At 41.3% G+C, this 16,158-nt stretch overlaps 1 protein-coding gene across 1 annotated transcript; it reads right to left on the bottom strand.

The window, feature by feature from the left end:
- Positions 1-1,946: 1,946 nt before the first annotated feature.
- On the bottom strand, positions 1,947-15,956 carry ankrd33aa (ankyrin repeat domain 33Aa). The gene is made up of 5 exons (XM_065286672.1): positions 15,834-15,956; positions 6,605-6,964; positions 6,386-6,515; positions 6,148-6,288; positions 1,947-3,454 (listed from the first exon to the last, which is right to left on the bottom strand). Exons 2-5 carry the CDS (start codon positions 6,863-6,865, stop codon positions 2,643-2,645), a joined length of 1,344 nt encoding a protein of 447 aa, XP_065142744.1. The 5' UTR covers positions 6,866-6,964; positions 15,834-15,956; the 3' UTR covers positions 1,947-2,642.
- Positions 15,957-16,158: the final 202 nt, after the last annotated feature.

Here is a 16,158-nt window from a genome sequence, read left to right as displayed (position 1 = left end):
AAGAAATATAAATATTAATTTAGCTTCTCATAATTTTTAAAATGTTACTTTGTAAGATAATGTGTAAAACAATTGTTAATCTGGTAATAATTTGTGTATTTATCAAAACGTGTCTCTCAGTAAAGTCACTTTTCTAGCTATCCAATCGCAATGGAGGAGAGGCAGGACAATCACTACATCGACCAACCGGAACATACTTCCTCTACTACTGAACAAAAACATAAAACTTATATAACATTTATATAACACCATGTGATTCCACAATATGAATACGCCTTGATTTAACAAATTATCTACATAATCTGATATTTTTATAAGACAAAACTCCGCGGAGGTTTGTATAATAGCAACCATAGCACAGAAGCGCTTAAGAGCCCTCTAGCGGCCATTTTTTAGAACAACACCTGGCGCGTTTTACCTCAAGAGATTGAATAAATAAATGACTTAATGTAGTGTTCACTGCATATTAATTTTCCGTTTCGTTTTTTCTTGTGTTTTAAATTAGTTGTGTGAAGAAATGTCCTTAATTTAACAAACCCTGAGATTTTTTTCTTAGTCATTGGAAAAGATAAGCCTCTTAACTTTAATATAATTGATTTTATATTTACTGTCAAACTGAAATTCATCATGATTTAGGACGTTTCAATATTTGATCACTGTTTCTAAAAACGGTTATAACGGGAGTAATTTCACAGATTAAAGTATTAATATTAATAATAAAAACATAATTCTCATAATTCTTTACTTTTAACAAAAAATGAAATCCATTATCATGTTTTATTTTTATCTAAAAATTCAGGCTGCTATTTTAATGTAGTCCACGTCCACGACAATATTTTTCATAAATTTTCTGTAGAAATCACACCACATGCAAAATATACATCGACCACAATTGCAAATGAATAAAAAATATTACCAATTTTTTTTGTTTATATTTGGAGTGTGCATGCTATTTAAAAACATGACTTCACTCCTTATGTAGTCATTTTGGTGTAACAGGCATCTAGACTTTAAAATGCATTTTAATGTTACTTAGTGATTTTATGTCCTAATGCAATAACAAAAACAATGTCTTTAATGAAAGCCAAATTTAAGGATGATGGTGTAAAGGAAAAAAGTTAAAAGTTGTGTTTTAAACTGGTCTTACTCCTTTAAGACATGTACTTTACACATCTGTACAGATCTCACAGGAAACTGAGGAGTGTGAATTTTGCAATCTTTCAGGTGTAAAATTTGTAATTAATTTGATTCTAATACAAAATACTTAATCTAGAATAATCTCATACAAAATAAAAGTATTTTTTTGCATAACATATGAGTTTGTGCTGTGTGTAATTATTATGTATATATAAATACACACACACACATTCATGAATCTATTTAAGAAACATTTACTTGTGTATATATTTATTTATATTTTTATATATTCTAAATTATATATAAATAAAAAATGATATTTAAATAAAACATTTCTTAAATGTATATAACTATGTATGTCTGTGTGTTTAAATATACATAATATTTACACACATAACAAACTCATATATTATGCAAAAAATTACTTTTATTTTGTATGAGATTAATCTAGATTAATCTATGCCCAGCCCTACTAAATACATACATCAAACTATGGCCCAAAGTATTTGTTTAATTACTGTCCAATGTATTTCTGAACATATAAAAAGCAGGTTACTTGGGTATTCATACAATACCTCACCTTATGTCAAGCATCCTAAGTAAAGATCTAGTTATAAGCAGCTGATATTGAGTGCATTTACTGTCCCAAACCACTAGTCATATTTTGTATTTTGACCTAACATCTCTAATAATACAAGCTAAATGACTGGTTTACAACAAATAATTGTGTTATCAGGAGACCTAGTCGGTGTAAAAAAAGAATTTGAGTCTTATATTCAAAAATAACACTTTAATGAATATCTCCCAGTTTATATAAGAAAATCAAAATATTACAAACAACTAACAGTCAGTCAAAAAAGACACACATAACATATTTTGGCTTTGTAAAGTATTAAAGTAATGTAACATTGTCTATATACACAGTCCTTAAAAATGTATTAGACCACCTGTCTATTTGTCTCAAAGACCATGCCAGTTAAAGTTTTTATATGCAAATCTGAGACAACACATATAACTTTTCTCAGAAATCATAAATGAATCAAGCGTAACATTTAACCATTAAAAGTTATTTTTCTACGGACTTCAAGAAAATAACTGTTAGTAGGCATCTGAATAAAAATAATAAAGTGCTTTACAATTTTTTTTCTGCCTTTCTTGTAAAACACTACATTACAAAATTCATGTATAAATGACTAAACAAATCACATTTAAATAATTGCATGTACAATACATAAAATCCTGTAAAAATAATCTTTTAACAGGAACAATAATGCGTTTACGTAAATTTGCTGTTATGGGTGTTGTGCTGTTGTCTGCCTTGTAATGCCATTACTTTAGAAAAACAGTACAAATCAAATAATTAAAAACAGTGAGGACAATATATATCCATACTCATGTGGTTTATTGCCCTTTAATCTCCCTTCATATGAGCAAATTTCAAAGATCTACACTGATAGCAGACAAATCTGAGAGCTATAATATCCTGGCAATTACATATTGCCACTTCACTTTTTATTCTTCTTCTTAACTTTCTTATCATTCTTTTCTTGATCAGCCTTTGCTTTTTCCAGCAGTTTTTTCTTCTCCTCTTTAGCTTCCTTATACTTCCACACTGGTGGTTCTAAGTGACCTTTAGATTTCCTCTTCTTTTTTTCCTTCTTTGGCGTTGGCTCTGCAGACTTGCTAACTTTGATTTGAGGGATGCAGCCATCAGGAAACACGCTATTGCGACGGGCCATGTGTGGCACGAACTTGCGAATGCCACTGGAGGCCAAAGACAGCACGCTGTCTCTCCGCATGCTGTCGGAGCAGCATGAGGTCAGCGAGGAGGAAGAAGCTGAGGTTGTCGAGGTAGAGATGGAGCCATTGCTGTGCTGTACGGCATCTTTCCCCAGATCTTTATCTGGGTGCATCTGCATCAGATCAGGCACAGGAAGTCGTCGCTTACCGATCTCTGGTGGGCTTGTGGGACACAGAGGACGACATCCTGTGACCACCAAAGGACTGTGGATGCTTGTGGTGATACGCACCATATGGTCCATGATGCCGTTGTCCTGTGGGTCATGTGGAAAGCTGAAGCTGAAAGTTGACTTCAAGCGACAGGCGACTTTCTGGCCGGTGCTTTTTGTGGCCGTGGCTTTGGCTACCAGGTCCTTCAGTTCTGGCCATTCTGGGATGAAGCTTTCACAAAACTGTTCTGCCCTTGGTCTACTGTTTAGTCGTCTAAGCCTGCTTAGTGTGTCAAAGCGACCTGTCTTCAGGGCCCATTCTTGCATATCCTTTCCCCTTGCAGCATCCACTACATTTATGTCCGCCCCTAGCGAAAGAAAGGCACACAGGTCAAAAAAACATGTATATACAACAGGAACCAAAAATCTGAGACCACATTGAAAATCGAAATCGAAATCTAAATTAATCTGTTAATAAGGCCGTACGTGCTATGATGGTTTATTATAAGCAGCATTTGTAATAATGTAGGAAAATGTCTTTGGACCCCACTGTATGTGCAGAACTTGATTCTAGGACTGCAAAATCTAAACAATTATTGTAACGCCACCAAGTGGCCACTTAGGGAATAACGTTGGGAGTTCAATAGATTTGTGCATTTCCATAATATTGAGCACAGTGTGCTTGAACCATAACCAATCAAGCAAGTTAAACTTTCACAGGGCAAAACCTTAACATGATTTCTGTGGAAGAAAAACTTGTCTAACTTTACTGAAGCTCTAATAAGCTCAATTGTCAGCAGTGCATGTCTAAATAAACACTGGTAATCTTGCACCTGGCTAATCCATTACTCGCCGTAAGGGCCAACAGATTGTCAGAGGGATCAAAACAGAAAATTTCCTTACGCTTCTCTTTTAAACCGGCTTGCACTTCTGTCACATGTCACAACACCACAATGCTTAAAATGTTGTTTTGTTATCTCCATGATACCTACGGTAACTTACAAAATGGGGGTGCTTTGACATTCACATGTATTTATCTCATACATGTGAACTTTATACTCAAATTATTATGCTAATCAGAGGCATCATGTCCATTCAAAGTTTTTTTAGCCAAATGGATTTGCATGCAACATCCAAAGAACCGTCCATTAATCTGTGTCTTGTCTTTTTATCCATTTAATATGTATAACATCATCAGTTCTGTGCGGCAGCCTTGTCACTTTTCAGAGATTTTCGCCATTTAGATCGTGTTACATGTTACCATACTTTATTCACGAGGAAGGCCTACGCAAGAGTAGCCTGGTCCAACCAGACTCTCGTACATTCATTTCATTTGTACAGAGAGTCTGGCCACGCTCCATTGGAAAGCGTTACTTCCGTTAAGGAGGGTCCATTGTTGAAGTTTAAAACTATTGGATCTGCCCAGAGTCACTCAGGATCTGCCAAAGCCAATCGCTAACGTGAGGTCGTGACGTATATCATGCACCGAAACCGTCCGGAAACAACAAGTCAGAATAATCAGACAAACAAAACTTAGCAAACCTGGTTCTTGCTCTGGCTTTAACTTCTGTATATTTGGCAGTTTTGCAACAACGGACCGAATAGCTTTTCTCCCGTCTTTCTCCGCTGCCATTACTGAACTACAACTCAAACTGACGCGCGACCTCAACGTCATCGTTCTTAGCCACCCCCATCTGTTTGCTGATTGGTCCTGCAGATTTTTGCAGGAGAAAACGAAACTCTATAGAGAAATCCCAGACGTACTGCTGAAGGGAAATGAAAATTAAGCGGAAGCACGTAGGAGGGCGGAGCCAGGCTAACGCAAGAGCGCAGTCGCAGACGTCATCAGCATCTGAGCGCGGTCGCGGGCTCCTTGCTGGCTGCATTTTGCAATCTGAAGAATTGAAACGTCGTCAGAAACGCTCATCTCCAAACCACAGTACGGTAATGTGCAGTTTACCTCCGCTGTGTAGAACATTTTCAAAATGTGACAGTATCGACGTTATATTTATTAGTAGATTTCTAGATTTTTCTTGGTAATGTCAGAGTTCACGGGGGCGCGGAATCACATGCACACAGTCATGCATGACCATGAGGTAAAAAATGTGTACAAAAATGCGTTCCATTAATAATTTTAAATGAACATATATTTTAAGTTTTTAATATTTGGAATTAAAATAAAACGTTGGAAATAAAAAAAAAGTGTTACAGAATTATATTTTGGAGCGTTGAGCATTAAATTACGCACAAAATTACGCAAAATTACGTTATGGATTTAAAATTACATTAATTTTATAACATAACGCAGTTATGGCCAGTTAAACAATTAATTAAACAGAACATAAATAAACCAAAAATGCTATTTTAGATGTAATGAGTGGCCAATATCATTATTCTGATTATTAATTGATATAAGGATTTGACATAAAAGTTAGTCAACACATTTATTTTGGTGGTTTTCACATGAATCACGGTGACTCAAATTGTTAGAAATGTGAGTGGGAGTGCCAAGGAAAAGACTGAATGCTATAATATATATTTTTTAAATGTCTGTTTATGCACAAATTTCTGTAAGCTGTGCACACATTAGACTTGTTCGACTTCATTCGGCGCCGCAAGAATCGACTGCCGGAAGACGGCAAGTATCGCGAGAGAGAGACGAAATATGATTTATTGAATCATTCTCGCGGTACTTTGACGTCATCCGGCTGTCGGTTTTTGCGGCGCCGCATGAAGTCGAACAAGCCTGATGCTGGTGCATGACGCCCCTGATGCAATCGTTTGCACACTTAGCTTAAAATTTATTTTTGCAATGCATTATGGGATTAAATGAGTGCACTTGATTATGTCCACTTTGTTGATTCTTGGCATAATTTCCAATAATTATAATGCAGAAATCCCTCAGTTACTACAAAATCTCATCAAAAAGTGCACCACTTACGGATGTAGTAAACCGATTTCATGCATATGCACATTACTCAGTTATACTAGGAATAAGTTGAATGGAATTCAGCTATTTGAATTGACCAGTATGTACTTTTTTTGACATAGAATAACATACCTGCCATGACCAGAGAGGCTACACAGTCATTGTTGCCTTGCATGGCTGCCTTGAGGAGGGCAGTAAAACCTCGGTTGTCCCTGAGCTCCATGTCCACTCCAGAGAAGTAATTAAGGATGTAGGTAAGAATGCTTACAAAACCTGCAATTGATATTTGGGAAATATCATATATTCTCATTTATGCCTCAGATTTTAACCTTCTATAAAGACCAGGGTAATGTTTTAATGAAAAGATTACCAGCTTGTGCAGCAATCATAAGTGCAGTATTGCCGTCATTATCCTGATGATTGATATTCAGAAATGGGCACTGGTTTAGTCCATACACAATATCCACAAAACCTTTTGAGACTGCCGACATCAGGCAGTTCTGAGAACAGAAAGAGGATTCATCAGAGTTTAAAGTTACCATTTTTGCTTTAAATGATAATGTCTAATCAGTAATGTGTGATTCTCTACCCTTCCATTTATGTCTAAATCCATGACTTCATCTTTTGTGACTCCCCTTTCCAGAACTTTGGATAGGGCTGCAGCATTGTTCTTGGCACAGGCTTGGTACAAGGTGTTGGCAGGGCCTCCGCTATCCTCTTCCCGCTTATAGTCAGGAAGCACAGAGTCATCTGACAGCACACTCCCAGAGTCTGAATCATTGTCAGAAATTGACAACTCAGAGGCATCCTCATCTGGACCTGAGCCCAGGTTTGGATCTTCCTGCACCATCACTTTAAGTTCAGCTATCTGGCCGACACGAGCCAGAACTCACACTCTCAACAAGCAGCTTAACATCATCTGCATTCTCGCTGCTTCTTTCTTGGGATCCTACAATGCCATGATATAAGAGTCAGTTGCAATAAATATTCACCACAGTTTTTTTTCTTTTTCTAAGCAAAAATAATCACAAATTATAAAAAAAGTTTTTTATTTGTTGTTAGATATTTTTGTACCCATTTATGGCCCCTCGGGGATAAATTCTGTTTCCCCAACATTTTTTTTTGCTGAACAGGGTGTGTAATGAATGGAGCTAATGTAAACTGTTTATAACTTTTAACTTTTAGGTGCCAGATAGATGCTTGGACCCATGGCAGTACCCACCATTGAAGTCCCTGAGTTCTGGACCTCTTTCATTTTCTGACGCTTGTGTTGGCTCGGGCCTCAGTGGTTGTTTGGCTTCTTGTGGTGCAGCACAGATCAATTGTCATGTGACATGACATCACCGCAAGAGCGATAGATGTCGACTAGGTATGCTTTCAAATCAGTCTCACAGTAAATTGGACCTGACAGGAATGGCCAGGCCCGGATTAACACATTGTAGTGCCCTAAGGGGACCACATTTGAAGTGCCCCCCCCCCCATATATTAAAGGTCTAGTCATTGCACGGCTCCAGATGAACTTTTTTTACTAGGAGCACTGTAGCCCCTCACTGAATTTTTAGGAGCGCAAGCAGAAAATTAAGGGGCACACCTTAAATCAGTCTGCAATGCAATTATTCACATTTTCCCCCCCAAATAAATGTATTAATGACAATTACTTTAATAATAAATACACTTATCTCTCTATGCATTTATTGCACATGTCCTTATGTACAATTGATACAAATTTACAAATCAATACAAATCAAACTTTCAGAATAGGAAGTTGTGAACCAAAGAATCAACCCCCTTGACTAATTCTAGCCATAAGATACCCCCAAATACTCAATTTACAAAAAAAGGTAGTCTACATCATATCAGAAAAATATTGATGGCTTTTAAATTAGCTATAGAGATTGCCTATGCTAATCTTCGGTCAGCAGCTTGATTTCACTATAGTTAGATTGTAAATGATTTGTTGCAGGTAACGTGCATGATTTTATTAAACTATATATACAAAAAGTTATATCCAGTGTTATCCAGTTAGCATATTTGTAATGAGATGAGTTTCACGGCTGTACAAACTTTTATCCTTTACATATTCTCGTCTTTTATCCAGTTCCCTTTCAATACGGTTCACTTCGCATTGCGTCAGTTAGCTGACGCTATGGGGGAAACTCCTGTTTACTCCGTGACTGAAGCCTATTGGTTAACGTCTGTACAAAGTACAGACCAATGACGTTTGAACCCGCGCGCGGGAGGAACGCGTCCTTATATAAGCGCGGTTCAATCGTCAGGAGCTCATTATTTTCTCCTTCAGCGCGAACCTCTCGCTGCTCCGAAGAAAAAGAAGAAGCCTTACCTCGCCGTTGACAAAAGCCCTGCAGCGGAGTCCAGGCCTAGCGTCTTCCCCTGCCGTTTTCCGGCTGAGAACCGAAGATAGCAGAGTCCAGGTCTAGCGTCTTCCCCTGCCGCTTTCCGGCCGAGAACCGAAGATAGCCTTCGCTTGCCGTGGTACGAGCCCTGTGCAGCGGACACACGCCTGACGAGGTCTCCCCTGCGGCCGCCCGGTAAGATCAATATTTTTAATATAAAGCTATAAGCTAAAAGAGCAGGCGCTGTTGTAATAGCGTCCAGCACAGCGGCTCGGTGAGCCTCTCTGCTATGAATTTCCTCCGAGCGCGTTACCGGTCTGGCACCTCCCACGCCGGGACCGCGCTTATGCTTTGGTTGTCTTATCCATGTTTCGTGCTCCCCCTGCTGTTCCTCTCTCGCCGGGATGAACACACGGCGAGCCATGAGACTAGATGGATGCATAGACAAGCACACACGGACTAACCCCCCCTGTGTTCTGTCACACCGCAACCGTTCATGCTTACAGAGTCCCTTCGCTCCTCTCACATTCAGTGGCGAGATCTCTGGCACATATATTAATCCCCCGAGTGCATCGGGTGATACCGTCACGACGCATGGCTGTTCTGTCTGTGTTGCTGCTCCCCTCTGCCGTTCCTCTCTTGTTGAGATGAACAAGCGGGGAACCGTAAACCTGGATAGATGCATACGACAAGCAAACACGGGCGGTCTGCCCCTGTCTCTGTCATAGCACAGCCACTCGTGCTCCACGCTCGCGGAGTCCCTCGCTCCTTTCCCCACAGTGGTGAGGTCTCTTAACGGCTTAGCTAGCACGCGGTATTACGGCTCGCTGCCTCTAAATGCAGCTGTCCAGTGTTCAACGATTACAGAGCTTCATGCCCCTCCACTCCTGGAGCGGCGCGATCTCATTCGTCTGCTCGATAGGGCCGATTCGCCGCTATTGGAGCACCAAGAACACTCATTATAAGAGAGCTTCATGCCCCTCCCCTCCTGGAGCGGCACGATCTCATTCGTCTGCTCGATAAGGCGGACACGCCTCTATTGGAGCGCTAAAACACTTATTATAGAGCTTTACTGGCCTGAGCCGATCTCACTTCAGATAGCTCATTCTTCGTCTGCCTGGTAATTTCTCTCTGGTTTAGACGGAATTAGAGGCAGAACGAATTTGTTTATAATATACTGAGGCCCGAATACCTCCCTTTATTCAGTCCCGTCCTATATCAGTGCGCTGAATATTGGTACATTCTTATATATATACCCGGTTTTTCTGCCCTTTTAATAAACGGCAAAACCGCGGGCCTCACGGCAGACTTCTTCTCTGCGATGGGTTCAGTCTGACATTAAACCACCTAGACATTCTACCCTGCTCCGTGAGCCGTTCGGTCACCGTCACTACTGAGGCTTGTGCACCTGAACGGCTGAGCTCTGGTCTCCGCAGCACAGCTGCATCAACAGAGAACGAAACTGTCTGGGAGAAAAGGGGTTATGTCGCGCCTCGGCTGGACTGCCCTGAAATGTTTTCTGTGTGCTGTTTATCCAAACATACTGTGTAATACTGTCGGCTATGCGACCTCACTATAGTGGCGAACGGTATTTAATTCCTCTAAAAAGAGTAATATCCGTGCTTACTATACTGTGTATTGACACCCACGGTTGTACGGTGTCTCTAAACACTTTATCGCCTTACTGACAAGCAATCAGTAATACGCACACACGGCCCGCTGTCCATAATTCTATCGACGCTAGCCGAAAAAACCCCGGTTTGGCCATATACTGTGTATTGACACCCCACGACTGTACGGTGTCTCTAACACCTTTCTGCCAAATTCGCTCGCAGCCCACCTCAGTTTCTCCGCTACGATGCTGATGGCGCAAACGAGCACGGTCTTACGGCTGTTATTCTCTCTTCCTAAAGGAAGGACAGCCTCAGACTTTTGCATGGCTCCAAGCGTTTGAATCGCGCCCTCTCCGGACGGCCACTCAAAGGCTTACAGCCAAACGGTTTATGACGTTTTTCGGCCATATAGCTGATTTATATTAGCGGATCCGAAGACGCTCACACCTCCGCTCCAATACTCTGAGATATTAAGGGTAATATCAACCTCAAGTGAGCTTGCTACCCGCCACAATAAGTTTCAAAGCTTAAAGCGCGCGCACAGTCAGACGCGCACGGCATCTCGTTTAAGACGGGCACACGTACCCCTCTAACGAGCCTCAGAAAGCTGAATATCGTGGCATTCTGTTAATAAGTCCACTTCAGTTTGACTAAGCAAAGGTCCCGCCCCGAGCTGACGGCCGGGAAGCTTGCTTAAGTTACACACGGCTGCATGAAGTGCTGTCATTACGAGCTAGCCCAGCATTTGCTGTGGGTTGAACACGCTTTACGACGGCAATCAGCCTTCGGCGCGTGGAACGCCGTTTGTCTCATATAAATCACCTTGTACTGTGAATACGGTACATTAAGAGGATGATTTAGCACTGCAGCACTCTCGACCGTGTTATTGTGATAATGCGGTCGGGCAATCTACGGTGGTTTCATTATTTACCGAACCAGACTGAGATCTTGCCCCCTGAACAAGCTGACGAGTCATCTCCTTTATAAACTCATTGCATCGCTTTATAAGCTATGTTCAATCAGAGTGATACGCATCTCATGCTTAAACTACCAATATTAACCCATTACGATGGGCGTGCGGAGATGGCATCCGTGGGACACGATGACACATTGACACTAGCTGCTAGGACCCCTTTCACGAGGCGTCCTTATGCAAAGTCTGATCCATTCTGTCTAGTGACATTTGAAAGTCAAAACCCCCCGCGAATCGTGGGTGGAACACTTTTCTCCTCACCACAGAGGCACGGCGGCTCTCTCCCCTACCTATATCTATGTGGCCGTGATAACAGCGAACCACGCTTTTACGACTGACCATTCATTTAATTCACAAGCCTGTCATCTCTCAGATGCGGACGGCGGCGGTAACAGCGAACCATGCTTTTACGGCTGGCCATTCACTTTATTCATAAGCCTGTCATTTCTCAGATGCGGACGGTGCCCGAGGCACAGCGCTCTGGAACTGTCCAAGGTCCTGTATGACACATACGTCTGACGTACACCAGACGATCAGCTGTTCATCTGCGTCACAGATCACTCACTAGAGCACCTGTCAATACAGGCTATTTATGGATCGTTGACGTTATCACCTCCCGTGACAATTATGCTCACTTGTCTTGGAGCATGGGCATGGTCTTAGAGGTTTCTCATTTGACAATTGTGACATGGCCGGCTGGTCCCCGCCGTCCACGTTGTCAGTTTACAGCTTCGACATCCCTGCTTCGCGCACTACTGAGGTTTGTTGCATTCAAGGTGCGCCCATTAGCTCACCTGTATGCACGATATGGTTTTTAATTGTATGCGTCCACCGTGCGCTTAGAGAAGCTCACATGTACACGCTATAACATTTTGGTATACAATAAGATGCGCTTGGGAAAGCTCACCTGTATACACAGCTGTGTTATGCTTTGTGACACATACATTGTTGTTCATCTGTGTACGTTCACGGTGCGTTGGTGCCCACCGTTACGTTCATCAATCATATCTGTACACATTCACGGCGCGTTCTGTGCACTGATTTATCTATACGCATTCACGGTGCACTGAAGAGTTCACCCGTGTGCGCACAATTTATTATCAGAACACATGACGGCGCGCTCGAGAATCTTGCCGGCCTGTGCATTTTAACACTCTGATTCATCTATATGCATTCACGATGTATTCAAGTGTTCACCTGTGCCCGTGCAATTTATAGTCAATACACATTTACGGCGCGCTTGGAAAGCTAACCGATCTGTGCACTATAATACTACCTATATGCATCCCGATGCGCTCGAGGGTGCACCTGGGTTCACACTATTGTGGTATCTGTATAATCCCACGCTACGAACCGTTCTGCCGCATATTATAGTCAGATCGGCCGTTCATGAGCTTCGCAGATCACTCACTACGTATGTCTGTTGCTAACAGTGGTTATTTAGATGGATCGTTGAAACCATCGCACTGGCTCACGCCCCTCTATGAGCTATGTCCTATATAGAGCCCACTCTGTGCGAGTTTGGCTTCTTCATGAACTTGGTCTACAGGGGTATCTATATCTATATTTGATATCTGCTACGCGGCCGGCTGGTCTTCGCCGTCTACGTTGTCAGATTGTACCGCTTAGAAGTCCCTGCCCTACGAGCGCAGGTTCTCTCGACTCAATCATGCACGCTCATGCGTTTTATGTGTACACCACGGTGCGCTCAGCGAGCTCACCAACGTGACTCTGAATTTACTTATCTCGCACAGCCGCGGCGCGCTCGGTACCTTGCCGTCTTGTGCTATGTTATGTGCCCCCGGTGCGTTTAAAACCCCACCGTGTGCGCGTCAACAAATTATATGGTGCTTACACATTTGCTTTTAAAGCTGTGAATATGCCGGGTATAGGGCCACACGCAGTGTCTCTCCGGTAAGGCACTTCAGTACGTTGTGTATGCACGGCGTGATGGGATTACGTTCCCCCATAGCGTCAGCTAACTGACGCAATGCGAAGTGAACCGTATTGAAAGGGAACGCTTAGGTTACTCACGTAACCCCGGTTCCCTGAAATAACGGGAACGAAGCATTGCGTCTCATGCCGTGCTACAAACGTCTACGCAGCGAGTGTTATTCGGCTGCGCGCTTCAGTCGAATAATAATGAGCTCCTGACGATTGAACCGCGCTTATATAAGGACGCGTTCCTCCCGCGCGCGGGTTCAAACGTCATTGGTCTGTACTTTGTACAGACGTTAACCAATAGGCTTCAGTCACGGAGTAAACAGGAGTTTCCCCCATAGCGTCAGCTAACTGACGCAATGCTTCGTTCCCGTTATTTCAGGGAACCGGGGTTACGTGAGTAACCTAAGCGTTTTCCTGACCAGGGCACCTGATGACTAAGACCTTTATTCTCATGTGTTTGGTATTAATTAGGTTCTCTCGCTCTCTCTTTCTTCAATGTCTAATGACCCCGTGTCTTGTCGCGGTTCTGAGTGAGTGTCTGACATTAACTGATGACAATAATAGACGAGACTGACATGACAAACACACTATGACGAGACTATACTAGACTCACTTGACTTTGAGTCAACTATGACAGATTTGTCTAACAAACAAACATACCAAAACGTAATTTAGCAATGGACAGAACACACTGGAGCCTTAAATAGGGAAAGCTAAACAAGATAACAAGGGGAGGTCAGGTGAGGGGAGTTAACCAATAATGAATAATTAACGAGGAAACAAGGGGGCTGGGCAGGAATTAGACGGAAGCACACAGCCCCAACAAAGGCCATGTGCTACCACACAAAACATGGGTACCGCAATGATCCTGCCACATGAACAATGAATTATTGTGACAGGCTGGCAGGACCATGACAGAGGTTTGTTAAGATGTGTTCGACTTCATCCGGGGCTGCATAGACCGTTCAATAGATTAAATGAGCGCACAGTGCAATAAAACGTTTGACGCATCGTGCAAATCAGCGCCTATGTCGCCATGCCTAAACCACCACTGCACACTTGTGGGCTCGTGATCTATTTGTCTTTTTAACAGAAATAACAATTAGAGGAAATCATAAATTTGCAGGTAGCACACTGGCAAGTAATTGTAAAAATGCTTGCGCTGTCTTAAAAACTTGTTCAAGTCTGGAGCACTTGGGTTCCCCCCTACTGGATGGTGCCCCAGGGCACTTGCCCAATCTCTTCTATGGATAATCCGGCCCTGCGAATGGCAATCGTTTCTATGTACTCTGAGGTGAGCATATTATTTATATTGACTTTATATTGAGCTGGACTGATAAAAAATAAATGTGATTGAGAATGAACTTGTGAACTTTTGTTCAGGCATGCTGACAATATCGGATACTGATTAATGTTGATAAGAAGGTCAGTTCACAAAACAGAGAACATGCCAAACTATATGACAAAGGCCAAAATTTTGTGCCAAAATAAACATATAACAAAACGAAGGGCATCCATTTTACAAGCGGACATTATTGTACTGTCGGTTTAAATAAAAATAATATGCTGAAATGACTTCTGGTCATTTCTGTAAATGAATTAACCATACATTGAATGATTGAGCATCTTGTGCTAAATGAACATAGGAGAACAGAATCAATTTCAGACAAAATGGCCAAAAAGTTCTCCTAGCTGACTTTGGTTACTTGAAAAGTAGTTAAATGCCAAGTTTGCTGCATAAGCTTTTCCACTGATGATACCATAGATAATCAGATTTTTTAAAAGCATTTGCTCTCACGGTTCTTTCCCAGCTATATATAGCCGGTCAGGCTTACTGGTAACACAGTGTAACCAGTGCAGACTCACTGTATATGTGTATGTGTGAGAGACTGAGACAGAAGGAACATAGCGAGGATGGAAAAACATTCCCTGTCAGCGGTGTTGGGGGTAACGCATTACAAGTAACGTGCATTACATAATAATATTATCTGGAGTAACGAGTAAAGTAACGCATTACTTTATAAATGTACACATTAATATTTGAGTTACTTTTAAAAAAAAGAAATGCGATTTACTTTTCAGTTTAATTCATTCAATTTAAAAATAAAATAATGTATTGAATTAAACTGAACATATTAATGTAGAATAACGCCTAAGTGGAAACAGTTTGAGTCAGAAACGGAGATGGCAGGTCAGAGCTTGACATTTTTGCGATCAAAACACCTGCAAGGCCTGAAAGAGATTAAGCCTCAGCCAAGTAAGAAAAAGTAACGGAAAAGTAACTTAAAAGTAACGTAAGCTTTACTTTCCATGGAAAGTATCTAAGTAACACAATTAGTTACTTTTTTGGGGAGTAACTTAATATTGTAACGAATTACTTTAAGTAACTTTCCCCAACATTGCCTGTCAGTGCCACATCAACAGTCTGTCCTATAAGAGCCGTATCTCCATCCACATACTGGTGTAGCTCTACAGACCTATGGTCCCATTTACGGTCGAAACATTATATTTTAATATGAAATACCATTTAAGAGTTTTACATAATTTACATTTATGCATTTGGCAGGTGCTTTCATCCAAAACGACTTTCAGTGGATTCTAAGTATATACATCTGTAATTAGTAGTTTTTTTTACCCTGTGACTTTGCGTTGCTAATGCAATACTTGAACAATTACTGGAAGACTACAAGGATAGGATATGTATGCATGCATGTGCATATACATTCACGCAGTAAACATAATATTATCTTTTCTGGTTGGATACATACTGTTTATTATATATAATAATGTATAATATTGCCAACTTGTTACATTGAAATTTGTAAATAGTTTTTCTCCATCTACTCCATCACTTTTATCTTCTATTAAAAAAATTAGCCTAGCCTTTCAAAAGCTATATGCATCAGATCAATAAACACATCCGTTGTATCTCACCATGCGAAAGGCTCAGAAGAAGTTTTAATTGGGTCCGCTTCTCTTTAATCTCTTACTTCTCTTTAGTAATCAGATCATTGCTCCAGCCATGTCTGTAAAGGTCCCTTCACTATGAATTCTCGCTGTAGACTGTCTGATCTCGTAGGGCAGAGTCGTACAACTGCCTGTCCCCTCCTCCCAGCTCTCTGTTCAGATACTTAGGCCTCCGATCACAGAGGAACCCTTCCAAATCTTTACACAGGTGCTCTATTAAGACAGGAAACATGTCCTTCTCTCATCCTGATTACAGGAGATTTGTGGATTAACTTGCAGAAATGGCAGCTGC

Source organism: Paramisgurnus dabryanus, chromosome 21, assembly GCF_030506205.2.
Source record: "Paramisgurnus dabryanus chromosome 21, PD_genome_1.1, whole genome shotgun sequence".
Lineage (NCBI taxonomy): Eukaryota > Metazoa > Chordata > Actinopteri > Cypriniformes > Cobitidae > Paramisgurnus > Paramisgurnus dabryanus.
This window is presented reverse-complemented; position numbering and strand designations above follow the sequence as displayed.